The 18,708-nt window shown below is 38.7% G+C and overlaps 1 protein-coding gene across 5 annotated transcripts in view; it reads left to right on the top strand.

The window, feature by feature from the left end:
- The first annotated feature begins 27 nt into the window (after positions 1 to 27).
- The window catches only part of LOC104609135 (basal transcription factor complex subunit-like protein), a 30,241-nt gene continuing 11,560 nt past the window's right edge, over positions 28 to 18,708 (top strand). For 4 of the 5 annotated variants that reach the window (XR_016079507.1, XR_016079508.1, XM_010275362.3 and 1 more), the window contains exons 1-10: positions 28 to 369; positions 1,020 to 1,216; positions 1,322 to 1,425; positions 1,517 to 1,793; positions 1,882 to 1,928; positions 5,227 to 5,264; positions 5,353 to 5,398; positions 6,214 to 6,267; positions 6,358 to 6,426; positions 6,540 to 6,616. Coding sequence is in view for 2 of the 5 variants with exons in the window: in XM_010275362.3 (XP_010273664.1) it covers positions 1,186 to 1,216; positions 1,322 to 1,425; positions 1,517 to 1,793; positions 1,882 to 1,928; positions 5,227 to 5,264; positions 5,353 to 5,398; positions 6,214 to 6,267; positions 6,358 to 6,426; positions 6,540 to 6,616 (743 nt within the window). In the remaining 3 variants the exon portion in view is untranslated. The remainder of the gene's footprint in view (positions 370 to 1,019; positions 1,217 to 1,321; positions 1,426 to 1,516; positions 1,794 to 1,881; positions 1,929 to 5,226; positions 5,265 to 5,352; positions 5,399 to 6,213; positions 6,268 to 6,357; positions 6,427 to 6,539; positions 6,617 to 18,708) is intronic. The other variant, XR_016079509.1, reaches the window with a different exon arrangement.

The raw sequence follows: 18,708 nt of genomic DNA, 5'->3' as shown, positions 1-18,708 counted from the left end.
ATTTTTGGAGAATTGGAGTTTTGACCTATTGCAAATGTAGCTTTGACCTTTGAGGGGTATACCGTATATGACAAGATGATCATGGGCCGGGCTGGGCTTGTATAGTTTAAGGAGCTTAACCTAGGCCCGGAGGCCCAACCTCTACCATTTCATGCTCAGGTAATTCTCACATGGCAGTTACATCGCAGAAGATTCGGGGCGTACGGCGGCACGGGCAGCTTCTGTTTCGTCGTCGATGATCCATCTTTGAACTGAACGCTCTTTCAGAGCCGGCTCTTTTGAAACTCTCTTTATCTCAACCCTCCCTCCTAACAGCTATTACCAGAGATTTTGAAAACATTAAGCTCAACGTCGGCTTCTATCTTGAAGGTCAGTTTCTGTTCGTATAAAACCCCTCCACCTCTGGTTTGCTCTTTCCTGTATGTGCGAAACCCCTATTTACTACCGAACAGCGTCATTATCATAAAGGGCTTATCCAACTTCCATTGTAAAACCCCTGATTTGGCTTAGTTTCAGAAAGTTCATTCTTTCTTTTTCCCTGTGTAATGAGGCTAAATTATTTTCTAATTTATTGTATTTCGTTTTTCCTCATTTAATTTCTTCTCGGGTTCTTAGTTTGCCGTTATTTGAACTCCATTACTATTGAACTGGACCTCGACAGCTCTCCTGTTTGTAGTAAGCTGAACTTCATCAAATGCTTTCGAACTGTTTGAAGCAATGAATTTTAGAGGAATTCCAACCTTGTATTTTTAGCGCTGCCGCATTAAGTAGATATCATACTTGTTCTTTTCATTCTTATATGCAAATTGGTAAAATACAAATCCATAACCACTTAAAACTGGAAGAAACATGTGGACGTAGCAGAAAATTCTGTCAGATGGATTTTTTATTATGCCCTCAAATTCCAGGACTTGTGAATTGGTTCCGTTACACCATATATATCGTGACGGTTGAATATGAATTTTTTCTTTGTCATTCTGTATTCTATTCTCATTCATGTTTATGGTTTTTCATTGTAGTTGCTGTTTATAATGCCCAACAAGTGCTTTTCACATGTCGGGCCTGACTAGTGTTCACAAAAGAAAGGGAAGGGAATCTACATTGCACGGAATTTATTGCTCTTACTAGTTGCTACTTCACTCTGCTCACCCGCTTCATTCATCTAAATTTCAAACTTTTACAGTCATGGCATCAATTACATCAAAGTTGTATTCAGGTCTGTCTCTCTTTCTCTTCCTCCCTACATCCCTCCATTCTTCCATAAATTTCCCTTGTATTGTCTCTCTCGTCAGAAAAATTATCTTATCTTTTGTTTTTGTAGATGACGTTAGTCTTCTTGTGGTTCTACTCGACACCAACCCTTTTCTCTGGAGCGGGGAAAACACCACCACCAATTCGCTTTCCTTCCCCAAATTCCTCACTCATGTAAGATTTTTACGTTCCACTTAAAAGAAAAAAGATCTAATTTTTCTCCTTAAAAACCCTAAAAACTTTTTTTTAATATTTCTGTGAGCAGGTCTTTTCATTTCTGAATTCCATTCTCCTCCTCAATCAACTCAATCAAGTGGTAGTTATTGCCACTGGGCTCAATTCTTGTGACTACATTTATGATTCCTCATCATCGCCCACAACTGTAGAGAGTTTGGAGAATGGGAGAATGCCTGCACTTTGCTCCAAGTTGCTGCAGAACTTGGAGGAATTTCTGGCTAGAGATCAAGAGTTGAACAAAGACGAGTCACCACCTGGGATTGCATCCTCATTGCTGTCAGGATCATTGTCTCTGGCCCTTTGTTGTATCCTTTATGATGGTTAACTTTTCTTTTTGGTCTGTGTTCTAATATTAATGCACATCTGAGTGTGTTGGATTGACTTGTTGAATAGATATACAGAAGGTGTTCCGTTCTGGACCGCTTCATCCTCAGCCTAGGGTGAGGTTTCTATCTTATGCTACAATTGATGCAAAGACCTTCATGTTGTGGGCTTTGAACGTATTGAATTGCTAATACTTTATCCAGCATTTCTTTAACATGATACTTTGCACAGAAATCATTAATGAAAACCCAAAACTAGAAATAGAATATCATAGATGGTGCTTAGTTGGAATAAATCACTTCCTGTTAACATTGAAAAAATGGTCTTTTATGTTTGGCACTCTAAAACTTCAGGTTTGGATAAGTTTCTCATCCTATTCTATAAAATTTCTGGATCTGGTGGGGGAGGATGCTGTACAGGCAACATAGGCATAATTTCAGTTCGAATATTGGCTTTGAAAAGATCAACCATGCTAAGTGATTGGGATTGCATCTTTCTTCCGGCATCATAGTTGAACCCCATAGGGTTATTTGCGGCAGATAACCTCTGGAAAGAGGTTATCTCAATAGAGCCACTGTTAAGAGTCCCCATCTCCTCTATGCTGTCAACCTTGTCCCTTTATCCATGCCAGTAATCTCAATCACCATTTTAGTTATTCATATAAGTAAGATTTTTTCTGAATTTTTGTGGAATTCACCATCTCATTATTGTGCATCCACTCAGTTCTTCCTCTAACATGGAACTTACTTCCTACCAAACTATTTTATATCCTGAAACTAAAAGTTCTGCCCCCTTTGCCATCATTTCAATATATTATTGGTTATGCTAAAATATTCCCTCATCCCACCTTATGATGTAGGATGGTCTTAGAATGATTAATCCACCGAAATTATAATAATGAAAAAATAGAAAATCAAAAGTGCAGTATAAAAGAAGGTAGTTAGAGGAGTTAAACCTTTCTTCCGGAATCAAGTATGGAATCACTTCAGATTCAATATGAGGTCTTTATGGAGTCACACTAAAGATACCGATAAAAGAAATGGAGTCACACAGAAGGGAAAAAAAATTGAGCATCACAACTAAAAACCAAAAGGCATACTTTTATTCTCAATCTCATCATTCTCCTTATAAACAGTATTATGGGCCTTTACAGACTTATTTTCCTAATCTAATGACTCCTAATCATTTTCTAACTCATACCTACAGTTGGAACCACTTCAAAGTTGACCAAAACTCCTAGAACACTTTCTAATACTTGATGTTTTGACCCATTGTAAGTTTGGAATGAATTTTTGATGAGGAAACAACTATAAAACAAATACCCACCAAAATGAATCTTAAAACTATTAAAATATTAATTAAAAAACTTGAATAATCCAAAAAATTAAGATCTCACCACAGACTTGTTAGTTGCTTGTAAATCAACCATAAGTCCCTGAGTTGATATCCAAATTTGTCCAAATGTGGTCTTGTTATAGGTTATTAAATAACTTACCTAATGAGATCAAAATTAAGTAATGGACAAGTTTTGACCCTTCAAATTTAGGCTGCAACTTGAGTGACAAACCTGAGATAGTTCTCTTTGGTTTTGAGTTGAAGCCTAAGTAAATCATAACTTTGAATATCACTCCCTTAGCATCCCACATCACCTTAGTTAGCATCAAGTATGTTGGCTGAAATATTGTGAGCAAATTACTAGTTCTTTTGAAGGTTTTGAAGGTGTCTCCTTCATCCTTTACTCATTTATGCTGTTCTAGATAGTGTCACTCAATGATAGGGGATACTTCGTGAACCCACAAAACAAATTGTGCCATGAGAAAGAGTGCCTTTCATCCTTGCCAATTTGAATTATATGTAGCTGTTGAGATGCTTCCTATGGTTGTGTTCCTTGAGATCTGGTCCTCTTGTCACCTATAGGCATGGAAACCCAACCTCTTCCAAGAACATTTACTAATGTTTGCTCACCAAGTCGCCATCTTCCCTACTGATTTTTTATCTGAGTTGCATCAATTGGTGGCAGTGTTTTAAAAGCGCAAGGGGCATTTTGCGCCTGAGGCATAAGGGACTCTTTGGACTGTGTAAATGTAAAATTAGCTTGGATTCCTAGGGAACTAAATCATATAGCAGATGGCTTAGCCAAATGTGGTGTGTTTTTGGACCAATTATACAGCGACAAGCTTCCTCCACCTCTTCTTTCTTTAATAAAATCAGGTTAAATTCTTCTAAAAAAAAGGTGTAAGGCGAGGTGTGCCTTTTTGAAGCAAGGTGCAAAGATGCAAAAAAATAAAAAAATAAAAAAATAAAAAATAAAAAATAAAAATGCAAAAAATATTGAACATAATATTAATTAAAAATATAAACTTAAATTTTAAAATAAATGTTTAAAAAAACATATTATCTCTAATTATAATACATAAACATAACGTATAAAACATATTCAAAATGAAAATTTAGAAATAAAATCAAACATAACATATAAAACATATTTAAGCATGTAAAACTTTCAATCTCTATATTTTTTTTCCAATTGCATTATTTCAAATAGCTAATGTGATTTTTTTTTTGGTAGAAAATAGCTAATGTGATTTAGAACATATAAAACATATTCCACGAGTTGCTTTTGTACCAAGCTCCTTGAGGCAAGTCCAAATAAGTCCATGTTAGGGTCTTACATTCTTAATCCCTACAAAGAAAAAAATGATTTTATTTAATTGTCTTTTAAAAATATCTTTTATTGGAGCTATTTGCTAATGTTGTTCATTCATTTATCCTAATAAAAGATATTTTTAAACATTCATAAAAAATAAAAGATATTTTTAAAAGACAATTAAAATTATAAAATTGTTTTTCTTGTAGGGAGTAAGAATGTAAGACCCTAATATGGACTTATTTGGGCTTGCCTCAAGGGGCTTGGTCAGGGGTTTGGGAGTGGAGCTTCCGGTCCAGACACTAGGCTTAAAAAAGAGAAAAATGTACAAATTTTGAAAAGGTTCATGCCTGGCTGAAGTGTTGGGTGCACCAGATGCACGCCTTTTGAAAGTGCCGTACCTATGTGCTTAGGTGTGTGCCTTTTATATCATTGATTTGTGGTATTCTTGGACTTGATGTTTCCACATGATTTAAAGTGTAAGTCAATCTCTTCTATGTTATTTGCTATATGGAATAAAAGGAGATAAAGCTAACCCATGGTTTTTACATATACATTACAACTTACAAATCATTGTATACCTTTTATTTGATTAGAATAGCTGTAACTATTTCTTCTAGGTGATATATTATTAGAAATTTAGAATAACTTTAGCTATATGTGGCAAGTGAAAACATTATAACTTGTTTTCTGTATTTAATTCTGAATTGATGATCAATGCCTGTAGTTTAACCATTGTCAACCCTTTTCCTAACATGCAAAGACAGATTTTATGCCTGCAGGGATCCTCAGATGGACCTGAACAGTACGTTGTACTCGATTGTGTTATGGACCATTTTCAGCTTTATTTTTCAGTTGAGCTTGTCTGAATTTTGAACGAAAAATCTTGGCAGATATGTTGCAATAATGAATGCAATATTCTCGGCCCAACGTTCCATGGTATTGTATACATGATGAGGACTTGGTTATATTGGACACTCTATTGATATATTTCAGTTTTAGCTGAACTTAGGAAGCTAGAATTGTTTTGAGTTCAATTTTTCTGTTTTTTTTTTTTTTTTAATGTTCTACAATTTTTTCTTTTGAGGATTTGCACTTGACAGCTTATTTTTCCCCCTTGGGTAGATGGATCCAACTCTTAAGACATACTCTACCCAATACCCACATCCCTAGCTTTGTGACATGGTATGAATGTAAGAATCTAATGGGTGGATTTTGAGGACCTTATTTTTTGGTAAAATATTCTGAGGACCTGACATTGTAAGTTTTTTGGTGGGGATTGTTTTATGCTTGGAAACCTGGTGAAGAGAACAACCATAGGAATTCAATAAGTAGGCAAAGATTATTTGATTTTAGTGGGTTATATACCTATAGACAAGGGTGAGACGGGTATATAAGTGTGACTATGTTGTTTCTGCCACCTTAAAACTTCCCATTGGTTTGAGACAAACTATTCTTTATGTTTAACTTTAACATATATCGACAAGGCAAGAAAAGTACATAAGAAAATCCAGAAGTGTTGCACCATAATCTGTGGGATATTTGAACTAGAAATATGTGCAACATGGAGCTTCTTTTTAGTAGAAGAGTCCATGCAGCATAACCATGGACTTGTTCATCTCTACTGAAGCTGCAATATACACAGATTTTTTATCATTGATAAAGTCCTCTCTTGGTTGTGAAAATTTACCAGGCACATTTGTTTATGGACATTTTCTTCAAATTGTATCTACATCTCTTTTCTCAATCTGCAGGTTCCTATTGATGCATGTGTTATAGGGGCCCAACATTCTGCCTTTCTGCAGCAGGTGGTTATGTGAAAACTATTTTTTGTTTGTTTTGTGTGTTGTGTGTCTCTGGTCTTTATTGACAACTTTTGATGGGCATTATTGCAATAGGCTTCTTACATAACAGGGGGCGTCTATCTGAAGCCCCCACAACTGGATGGATTGTTTCAGTATCTTTCGGTATGTCTTTCGGGTTTTATGCTTCTAGTTGCCTATCTAGTTTTTATGGTGCTTACTTTTCCCCCCTTTTCTACAATTTGTTGATGTTGAAACTATTGTTTTGTTATATACAGACTGTATTCAGCACTGATTTACAGTCCCGCAGCTTCTTACAACTTCCCAAGCCTGTGGGAGTGGACTTTCGTGCCTCGTGAGTTGCTCTTCACCTCTTCTGTGATAATATTTTCTCCTTTTGGATTTCATGCATGTGGATTTCCTTGTTTCTTCATTATCTTTTAGTTAGGGAAATTAGGGGTGGGGCAGAGCAGGGTGCATCTGAGGTCCACTGATCATACCACAGAGAGCCTACAGTTATGTGAATTTGATCCTGTGCCTCCTATTTGGAGGGGTGCCAAGTGAGCATCTTGACAACTGGGTCATCAGTGGTTTGGATTTGATCCAACAGATTTTATCTTTGAGTCTGGATTTTATGCTCCTTATAGTCATATCTACTCATGCTTTCCATGGGACTGTAAAGGAGAACCTGTGGAGGAGAATCATATGTTGCAACTATGAAAGGACTACACTTGATTGGGAGACATTACTGTCCCACAACACCTATGTGTCAAACATTTGGAGGGGCATTATGCAAAACAGAAAATTGTTCTCTCAATACATCAATTTCAAACCAGGGAGTGACAAGCATTATTTTCTCTGGATTGACATTTGGTGTGACAAGGCCTCTGAATGCGGCATATCCTGCACTTGTACATTGCTCAAAACAAGCAGGCTGCAATAAAGGAATGTTATGAAGTTAGGGTGGACAGATTGGATACCTTATTTGAAATGTAATTTAAATGTATTGATAAAAAATGTAATTTCCATGATAAGGAAGCAGATTCCCTAATCACTTTCAGAAAATCTAAACAATTATCTTATCTAGAGAAAGGACAAGTAGGGGGATCTGTTTTGGGTGGCTTTGTAAGGGTTTATTTCAGATTGTTAGGGAAAACTTGTCTTAAATTTATCCTTTGTAATTCTTATGTATTAATTAATGAAAGTTATTTTTTCTTATAAAAAAAAAGAAAAAAAAAACTAGACAGGTATTATGTCAAAGTGGATATCCAAGATGAGAGATTTTGGTAGACAAATAGGTTACATGCATTCTTTATTTGATCTTTTTGTGAATCTTTGGAGGGCCCAGCAGAAGATGCCCTTGCAGGTGGATATGAAAGGTCCATGTTCCCTCCAAAGTCTTCTACTTTGGATAAGTTTTTTTTTTTTTTTTTTTTTTATAAGAAACAGTAACTTTCATTAGATAATTGAAAAGATTACAGGCTTACCACCTACAAAATGGATGGAAAAGAAAATAAAAAACTTACAAACAGGCCCAAAACAAAGCCTCCCTAGTAATTCCTTGCTTAGCTAAAGTGTCAGCCATTCCATTTGCCGATCTTCTTACCCAATTAAAATGCACTCCAATCTCCCTTGCTAAGTTAATAACCTCTCTTAGAGGCTGTCTAAGAGACACACTCTCAGGTTTCCAGTTCGCATCCACCCTATTACCAGCTTGGAGTCTCCTTCCACTTCTAATTGCTGCATTCCCCATTGTTTCACCAGTTTCAAACCTTGAAGTAAGGCCATTATTTCTGCCCTTAATGAATCTCTCACCCCAATTGGGTCCAAGTAAAGGGCCAAGACTTTTCCTTCCTCGTTTCTGTACACACCCCCAACTCTTGACTGACCTGGATACCTAAGGAGCTTCCATCAAAGTTTAGCTTCACCCTGAATTGAGGCGGTGGTACCCAACAAACTTGTACCATAGGGGAGGAAGGCTAGGAAATAGCTATAGCACTGCAATTTCTAATTAAGTCCACTGAGGAGAAATCCTTGAAGAGATGATGTACTTTCAGCCAGTGCATAACCTTGATGGTGACAACCTCCACAAGTGCTTCCTTGGATTTTTCTTGCCCTAGGAAGATCCTATTGTTTCTCTCTTCCCAAATTGACCATAGGATGGCAGCTCTTGTTATTCTCCACATTACCCTGCCCCTTTTCCTTGGTTGTTGGAAGAAGTTAGAGTCAAAAAGGTTCAGCACACCCGGAGGGGGGATCCATCTGTAACCAAACAAAGAAGAGAACCAATCCCACAAATAATAAGCAAAAGGACAAGAAATCAAAAGATGAGTCACCATCTCACCATTTCTTAAGCAAAGGTAACAAACATGTGGGGAAAGGCTCTAGTTTGGCCTTTTTCTTTGAAGTACATCCATAGTTCCATAGTATTGATCTTTTGAAGAGCCACTTCCCAGCAAAAAGCCCTAACCTTTGGCAGCACAAGAGAATACCAGATTTCTTTAGCAGGAAAAGAGACAGACACAGAAGAAGACTGAACTAAGGTGTTGAAAAAAGATGAACAAGAGAAAGTCTCTGAAGAGGACTCTTTCCAAATTCTACTATCTGGGCAGGAAAGATCTAGGAAAACTGAATTCAACACAGTGGTTAACTCATCTGCAAAAGCCAATTCCGAATCCCTTAACCCTCTTCTCAAACCCAAATCCCAAGTCCCCTCAGACACATGAAGTGAGGAGATGGTTTTGAATTTATTTAGGGAAAGAGAATACATTACCGGGAATCTATCCTTAAGGGGGTATTCCCAAGCCAAAGGTCCTCCAAAACAAAATTTTATTACTTGAGCACACATCAAATCTGATGAAAGGCTGAAAGGAAGATAAGACTCCAGCAATTGCTTTCTAAGGGGAGAAATGAGAAGCCCTAGGGTCGACGTCAGCATCCCATGCATTGGCTTCCATCCCATGAATGCTTTCCACCACCAAGTGCCACAAACTATCCTGTTCCAAAGGAAATCTCCACGACCACTTTCTTAACAAAGCTACATTTCTTAATCTGATATTGCCAATGCCTAGACCCCTAGCTTCCTTTTTCCTAGAAACTACTTTCCTCTTCATAAATGGTCATTTTTTTAGTCATTCGGTTCCCACAAAAAATCTCTCATGAGCTTTTCTAACTTATTGGCAACCTTGGTAGGAAGCTTAAAAGTAGATAGAAAATACATCGGAAGGTTGGCCAAAGTGGACTTGATTAAAGTGATTCTACCCCCTAGTGAGATATAATTTCTCTTCCACCTTGCTAGCTTCTTGGTGAATCTTTCTAAAACTGGGTACCAAAAGTTTTCTGTTCTAGGATTTCCCCCCAGGGGCAGACCTAAATATACTAGAGGCCAACCACTTACCTCACAACCTAATGCCTTAGCCACCAACTGCACTTCATCATCCTGTAAATTCACCCCCGTTACACAATTCTTGTTCCAATTGATTTTTAGATTGGAGTTCTCTCTAAATGCATCACAACCAATCTCAAACTGTCCATCTCCTCAATTTCCCCTTGACAAAAGAGAATGATATCATCCGCAAATTGTAGGTGAGTGACAATCACTTGTTGCCTCCCAACTCTCCATCCTTTCAGACTCTACACAACTCTCCATACTTTGGATAAGTTTCTCACTATTGATCACCTTTTCAGACTCTACACAAAAGAGATGGTTGTTGACCGCCTTTGCTTCCTTTATAGGCAGATCATTAAGTCAGTCCAGCATCTGCATCTTCACATATGGAGCATGGGCTCAATTTATGAACTTTGAAGCTATTTAATCAACAATGGAAAACTTTGGAAAACATTCCCAGGGTGATTTTATCATGGTCTGTAAAGGGTTATGAAAATTCTGTGGAATTTGTTACCATTTGGACTATGTTGGATAATTTGGACAGAGTGAAATACCAGGATTTTATTTTGTGCTTGGAAGGTGTTTTTCTTAATGTCTCTACCTCTAATTCTCAGGGGTTGATGCTCCTTTTTTTTGTGTGTTTTCTCATGTGCTTCACTGCTTCTTTCTTTAACTTCTTGACCTTTTTTAATCCAGTTTCTTGGGGTTTCCTGACCAAATCCATTTGGAATAGACCCATAGCACAAAAAATTTTGGCCTTTTTGGAAAGTAATTTATTTGGTGATAAACTCTTATGGAACATTGCAAAAGAGGACACCTAATTGGTATTTGTCACTAGGGATGATCATTTTCAGCGTGGCCGGGAAATTCCAGAATTGGACCTAGGTTTTGTGTTCAGGTGAGGCCTGACCCACAATATGTATAAATCCAGACTGTTTACCAAAGAAGTCATAGGTCCATAATTGTTTTTTTTCTCACAGAGAATCCATTTGACATTTAAATCTGCAACAATGGAAGATATTAGGGTTCTGTAGAGATTTGAGTTCTATGGCAGTCAAATTACACTCCTCTTAGCAAATACCTTGAAGAACAGTAAGTGCAATTGCATCAGCCACTTCTTCCATGGGACTGTTAGTGCATGTGTAGTAGTAGTGATGTTCTCCAAGTCTTTATTTGCAGAAAAGTTGAAAGATGGGGATTTGATTAATAATGGAGATTATTGGTTGCAGCAGGGGGAGGACAAATCAGGGCTTTGTTTCCATCAATTGGATTGCAGAGGCATTTGAGTTGGAATAGCTTTGGGGAGAGTTCATTGTCAAGGGATTATTACAACCAGCAGCTGAGGAGATTTACCAGTTGCAAGAAGATGGGTTTATGATTGGTGGCAGAGAGTTGAGGTTGAAAGCAATGGAAGCAGAAGGGGGGGGGGGGGGGATGTACATGAGGAGATGTATAAGAGAGCAAAAAGACCCCAAACCAAAAATGCAAGTATTACAGGGGTAAAGTACTAGCAACTATACAAAAAAAATCCCTATTCGCCCCATATTTGGGAAGTGATCAACCACTGAACTCATTCCTCTTGGGATCCATCTAAAGGAGCAACTCAGTGTAGATGAGAGATCATGAATCTCATGAAGAAAGTGAGTCAATCTCCCTGGACCAAAATTCCTATTAACTGCCCAACTCTCATGAAGGATTGGGTCTTTTTTCTCTCTTTGGTTGTAGGTGGTTTTGTCTTAGTGATATTGAATCCACCTTCAAAACCTCCTTTTGCAATCCAAGAAACAAAAGGGGGTTTTTTTTGAGGTGTATCAGGACTGCTACAATCTGGGAAGAAAGAAATGCTAGCATTTTTAGCATTAAGAGATCATTCAAGGAGACTATCATTAAAAGATTTTTTATTAGATCTGTTATTGAGTTGGTGTCTGGCTGGGCTTAGTGAGAGTATGTTTGGAAGGTTGTTCCTGCTGCAGTGGTTAGGACTGTGTGGACAGAAAGAAATAGCAGACTATTTAGCAACAGAAAAAGGAATATTGAAGTAGGGTCTTGGGTTTCTGTGGTTAAAGAATTCAAGCACCAGTATATGTTTCTGCTGCTGAACTTCAAAAGCTGTGGGATTTGTAATGTGGTACTTTGCCAGTTTGACAGGGTAGGGGCCCTCCTGTTCTCGGGGCTTGTTGACTATGTTCTGTGTTTTTTTGTAACAAAATTCTTGCCTTTACTCAAAAAAAAAAAAAAAACTCCATTTCCCAGAGATGGGCAATATGTGGCAAATTCTTCAACCTCAAGAACAACTAGACAAGAGAGTGGATCTATCTGACCATTGTTAAATCAAGTAAAACTTATTTTTTTTTACCAGAAATGGTAACTTCATTAATGAGATTTAAAATTCTGAAATACAGAAATCAACCCCTATTAGAATAGGTTGGGCCAATAGACATGAAATTACAGCAATGCCCAGTACAAACTCTCCCTTACAGTCCCTTGTTTTGCTAAGGTATCAGCTAAATCATTTTCTGATCTCCTTACCCACTTAAAACAAACACCCACCTCCCTTGTTATGTTAAAAATTTTCCTAATCAGCTGTCTATGTTGCCAAATTGCCAAATGCCCTGATTGTATCCACTCAATTACCAATTTGGAGTCCCTCTCTCTCTCCATCTGCTGTAGCCCCAATTGTTTGGCCAATCTTACTCCTTGATGTAGAGCCAAGATTTCTTCTCTTAAGGAATCTCCAACTCCTACTGAACCTGAATAAAGAGCCATTATCTTACCTTCATCATCTCTGAAAAACCTATTCCAGAAGGGCCCAGATTACCTATAGAGCTTCCATCAAATTTTAGTTTTACCCTTTGTTGTGCCAGTGGGGACCAAATTTCCTGTACCACAGGTTTGGATATAGTTGTGGTTGCCACAGCACCCCGATTTCTGTAAATGTCTTCAGCTGAGAAATTTTTAAACAGATCACATGATTTCAACCAATGGATGACCTTAATGGTTACTCCTTCCACTACCTTTTCCTTGGATCTAAACACACTTCACACCTTTGAAGATCCTATTGTTTCTTTCCTCCCATACTAACCATAACATAGCTGCTCTTGTGGCTCTCCACATAGCTCTTCCATGCACCTTTGGTTGCATGCAAAAAGATGGATCAAAGAGGCTCACCATACTTGGGAGGGGGGGAGTCCACCTACAACCAAAGAGAGAAGAGAACCAGGACCAAATAAAGCACACAAAGGGACATGAGATTAGTAAGTGTGAGATTGTCTCACCAGAACCCAAGAAGAGACTACAAACATGGGGGGAGAGGCACATGTTTGGCCTCTTTTTTTTGGCAATAAATCCAATGTATTGATTTTTTGGAGTACCACTTCCCAGCAAAAAGCCTGAAATTTTGGAGGTATAGTGCTACACACCTCCTTTGAAGGAAAATTCCCTGCATGGTTAGAGATCTAAAGAAGAATATTGTCAAAAGAAGAGCAATTGAAAAAACTAGAAGGGGAAGATTTCCAAATTCTGCTATCCCTACAAGATTGATAGACTGATCCAGAAAGACTACCCCTAATTGAGTATTGTTTCATCAACCATCCCCATTTCTGAATCCCTTAGACCTCTCCTCAAGCCCAAATCCCAAGAATTATCAACAAACACTGATGAGATAACTTTGCTTCAGGTGTCAAGATGACACCTAACTCAAAGCAAAACATACATCAAGAGCTTCAGTTCAGACTGAGCTGATTCACATTACAACTTTGAATCTCTAAAGTATTCCAAAAGTTTTCCACACAGTCTGAGGGACTAGATTGCTCAAATTCTGGAAGACACATAATCCAACTGGTGATGAGTTTGCCAACTGAAGCCACAATCTCTTCAGTACTCCTTTCCTTTCCTTAAAATAGCCTCCTATTTCTTTCCCCCCACAGAATCCAGCATACCACAAAAGGAATGCAGCTCCAGAGCATAGTTGTTAAGGCGACATCTAGGCGATAAGGCACCCTTTGAGGCTTGCCTCACCTAATCGCCAAGCAGTTTTGTACTATGCATTATAAAATACTTTTTTATTCTTTATTTTTTGACATTATAATTATAAAATAGGCACTGTTAAACTAAATTATTCATTTTGTGTGTTTATATACTAATTTCTTTTTATTACTTTCTTATTTGCTAGGATTTAATCAATACAAACATTGCTAAATACTGTATTGAACCCTCAAAGACTTTAAAACCTGAACCAATAAGGAGGAGCTTAAAATTTTGTCTAATCAACACATACTTTTTCTTTTTTTCTTTTCCTATAACAAAAATAAGGGTTCATCTCAAGTAAGAGACTTTTTGGTAGAGCCTAGCTCTAAGAGCATGGAAGGTTTTGTGGAGGCGACAAGGTGGAGGAAATCCTTGAAAGTGGAGGGTAAAGACTTTATCTTCAAAGAACTAAGAATTAAAGGGTGTTACAGCTTGAAGATAAGGGAGGTGAAAAAGGCTACAGTTTTGGTGGAAGGCTTAGAGATAATAGAATGGTTGAAGGACTTTGTGCAAGACGTAGCAACAAAAGGAAAACAGATATGCTGGAAGGAAAATAACACAAAATCGGGCAGAAGATGTGTGGTGGAAAGTAAACAGAATGCTAAAGGTACATTCATCTCTCTTTCAGAGTTCTTTGAAAAAGGGAAGAAACAGATGGTCTATTTTCCTGCTGGGAAAAACAGTCAAGGATGGCGAAAGTGATTGCGATCTTGACTGGCTTCATAGCTCAAAGGAACTCAGAGATGAAGAAGATGGTTGAAGCTGCAGAAGTAGATACGGGTTTTTCTGGGGGGAAGTCATCAGTGATGGAGGGGGAGACTCCTAACCAGGATTTTCTAGCCATGGCAAACAGTAAGAGTAATCCAAAACTGAATGCACATCCCAGCAAAAGCTGCTGGAACAATATGTTAGTGATTGAAGCAAAGAATCTGATTATAGATTGGAGGAGGGTTGCAGATATGTTGATTAGTAACTTGGGACTAAGGAAAACATTCATATCAACTCCGACAAAATGAAGGCAGTGCTAGATCCTCTTGAAAACACGCTGAATGTTGAAGCTCTAAGCATTCAAGAGGGCAAGGAGATCTTCACTGTATGCAGATGGTCTTCCTCTTCCAATTCAAAAACTTTTGCCATTGAAGGAGTGATAGTCAGGGTGATTGGGTTGTCGTTCCATCTTTGGAAACATGAAGTTGCAGCCTCCATTGCTTTGTTGTGTGGAGCTTGTCTGGTCTGGTGGGGGAGTTCTGGGGAGATTTTGAGATCTGCTGCTTTGATGTTAGATGGAGTCAAACCAGAGGAGATACCTAGGAAGATCACTCTTCAGGTTGAAGGACTGTCGTTACAGGTGTGGTTAGCTTCCTCCATTGAAGCTTCTCTATGGTCAGAGGCTAGACAGGAAGAAGATGTACGGGTGGAAGAACAGGCCCTACATGGCTCGCTAGGATTGGAGAATCAGAAGAAGACAGAAAGTTGCACTAAAAATAGGCAAGCAAAATTTCGGCTACTTAAAAGATAAGGTTAATTACGTGGGACACGAGGCTAGGGATTGACAGTAAAAAGATCTTTTGCTCAGGTGCTAATTTCTGGCGCCAAAAGTTCAAATGAGCTAGACCACTTAGTTTCAAAAGGAAAAACCAGACTGGCCAAGGAAACGGAACCGGTTCTTCAGCAAGCTGAACCGTCAGGTCAAGTCGTAGGGGGTGCCGGGTGGCCCTTTAAAAAACACGTGACTAAGCATTTAAGTGGGGCTGGGCCTATTATTTCATTTGAGCCCTCTCAGTCTCTTATTGGGCTGAAGGAAGCTGGCCCATGTTTTAAGTCCTCACATGCCTCTTTAAGAAGGCACGTGACTGAGGGGGGATCTATGTTAGACAAACCTAATCGTCTAGCATTGTCTCCATCGTCCTCTTCCATGGCTGCGAAGAAGTCGAACCAGTTATCAAGGTCGTTACAATGGGTTCCCTCGAAGACACTTCCCGACTCTCCAAAGACCGACGCAATCCAAGATCAGTTTGAAGAAGCGACCTTGAAAACTGTGAAGCAGATCTGTCATCTGAAGCTGAAAGCGACTCAAACTCAGATACAGACGATACGATCAGTATAGGGAGCGTGAATCTGCAAGATTCAAAGGATTTGTGGGAGGAAGAAAGTTTAAATACTGCTATTCTGTTCCCAGAGGAGGAATTATGTGCTTCCGAAGAACGTGGAAAAGGGGAGGAGCGGAATATGGTGGAAGAGTCAGAAGACAAGGCTGAAAAGCTAAAGACTCCAACTGATGCGCCACACACGGATGAGGGGAACTTAGCAGCAGCTATAGAGGATGATCAGGGTACATCTCTCCTTGCAAACAAATCCTTTCCAGAAAGCAGACAGGTAAATATGTTCAGTTTGGAGGGGCAGGATTCTACTCTAAAGGTTTACAAGAAAACACCCAAAAAGGAAAATGACCAAAGATTTCTTCGGTTGTAGGGACTAAAAAGGTTTTGATTGAACCAATTTTACCCCAACAACCAAATCAGACAGAGGGAAGGAGCTCTGGTCAGAATTCTATTACTGATATCCTAACATAACTTGTTGACCATTTCTCTCCTACTAGGCCAGGTATATTTGTCCATTCGGGTTTTGTTACTAATCTGGGTTTTGTGCCTGAAACAGGCACCTTGGCATCACAGCTAGAGAGAACAGCTGGAGGTGAGGAAGTAGAAATTGAAAGGGTGAGAGTGGAAGATCTGGATTGGCCAAGTCTATAGTCGTTGAGGTGGGTTGGCTGGAAAGGAACTTTGAAGAGGAGGAGATAAGGCAAGCTGTTTTCTCTATGGACAGGTTAAAGGCTCCTGGACCAAATGGTTTTACTATGGCTTTCTATCAAGAGTGTTGGGACACTATCAAAGAAGATTTGTTTGAGGTTTTTAGGGAGTGTGAAAACAGCCATGCGATTAGTCGTGGAGTTAATGCCACATTCTTAGCTCTCATCCCGAAGAGATTAGATGCCAAACACCCTAAAGATTTCAGACCGATTAATTTGGTGACTAGCATCTATAAGATTGTGGCAAAAGTGCTTTCTTTAAGGATTAAAATGGCCCTTCTCTCTCTCAATACTCAAGCCCAAGGAGCCTTTGTACAAGATAGGCAGATTGTAGATCAGATCCTTATAGCAAATGAATGTGTGGAGGAAATGAAGAGATCAAGCAATCAAGGTTTCATTTGTAAGTTGGACATTGAGAAGACCTACAACTCGGTGGATTGGAATTTTCTATTAGAAGTGTTAAGAAAATGGGGATTTGGGGATAGATGGTGTAGGTGGGTGAGTGGTTGCATAACCTCTTGTCATTTTTCAGTTCTAGTTAATGGAGGGGTCAAGGATTTTTTCCCAACATGTAGAGGGCTTAAGCAAGGAGACCCTCTTTCACCTTTCTTGTTCACACTTGTGGTAGATGCGTTCAGTTGAATGATTTCTAAAGCAGACAGGGAAGGGCTGATAAGTTGGTGGAGGATAGGTAGGAATAATGTCTTAGTGACTCATCTTCAGTTTGTTGACGATATTATCATTTTTTGTGAAGGAGGAGACTTGGGGAGAGTGAGAAACCTAAAAGATCTTATTAAATCCTTTGAGTTTGCTTAAACCTGAAAATTAACTTTGACAAAAGTTGTGTGGTTGGAATCAATTTGGAAGGTTGGGAGACAGAGGTTGTAGCAAGTTGTCTAGAGTGTTCTATGTCGGATTTGCCTTTAACCTACTTGGGTCTTTTGTTAGGAGCTAACCCAAAAGAAAGTCAGTTTTGGTATCCAATTATGGAAAAGTTTGAAAAGAGGTTAGCTTCTTGGAAGAAAAGTTACATTTTGATAGGGGGTAGAGTGACCTTGATTAGAGCGACTCTTGTTAGTCTTTTGGTTTATTTTCTCTCGGTGTTTAGGATACCCTCAAGGGAAGCTAAGAAGCTAGAAAAGGTGATGAGGGGCTTCTTGTGGGAGCCAGGGGAAGAGAAGAAGGATCATCTGATTAGGTGGGAGATAGTCAACAGAAGTAAGGATCAAGGGGGATTAGGATTAGGTAACCTAGTTCTTAAGAATGATGCTCTACTAGGGAAGTGGCACAAGGTGGTGAGTAGTATTCATGGTTGTTTGCAAAATGGTTGGGATGCCGGGGTATCTCGACGGGCAACTCTTGCAACACCCTAGAAGGCTATATGTAGAATCCTTCCCCATTTTCTCAATCTGATCAGGTATGATGTTAATTCTAGAAACAATGTCCTTTTTTGGGAAGACATTTGGGTAGGCAACAAACCTTTTAAAGACCTTTTTTCCCTCTCTTTACTCTCTTTCCCTTTATAAGAAAGAGCCAGTTTCCAGTTTTATTTCCTCCCTAGCTTTTTCTTTGGCCTTAAACTGGGATTTTGGGTTCCTAAGAGAGTTACGTGATGATGAAAGTGCTAGTGTTTTTGAACTATTGTCTTCACTTGAGTCTATTTGCTTAGATCCCCTCAAACCTAACACAAGAATTTGGACCCCTAACCCGAAAGGCTTTTTCACCTTCTCTTCTTTCTTCAAGTCCCTCTGATCCACTTTTGCACCTTAGAACTTCCCAGTTAAAGAATTTTGGATTAGACCCATTACCCCAAAGATTATTGTTTTTTGTTGGGAAGTTTTTTATGGTAAGATTAATACCTTGGAAAACCTGCAAAAGAGGAGACCAAAATGGTGCTTATCCCCTAATTGGTGTGTTCATTGTAAAACTCAGAATGAGGACTGTCACCCCTTATATCTCTTGCTCCTTTGTTGCAGCTTTATGGAATTGGATTTTTATGTTGTTTGAGTGTAGGTGGAACCTGTCATCTGATACTATCTTGTTGTTTAGTCTGTTTACCTTTATATGGCATACAAAGAGAGGGTGAATTATGTGGAAGTTCATAAGAGCAGCTTTGTTGTGTACTGTTTGGGAAGAAAGGAACACCAGAATTTTTTGTGAAAAAGAAAGGAGTTCCTCGGAAGTTACAGAATATATTTTGACAATGCAATTCAGTGGCTGAAAA

Source organism: Nelumbo nucifera, chromosome 8 (genome assembly GCF_055504915.1).
Source record: "Nelumbo nucifera cultivar China Antique chromosome 8, China Antique-T2T, whole genome shotgun sequence".
Taxonomy (NCBI): domain Eukaryota; kingdom Viridiplantae; phylum Streptophyta; class Magnoliopsida; order Proteales; family Nelumbonaceae; genus Nelumbo; species Nelumbo nucifera.
The sequence above is the reverse complement of the archived record's forward strand: the minus strand, read 5'-3'. Positions and strand labels throughout refer to the sequence as shown.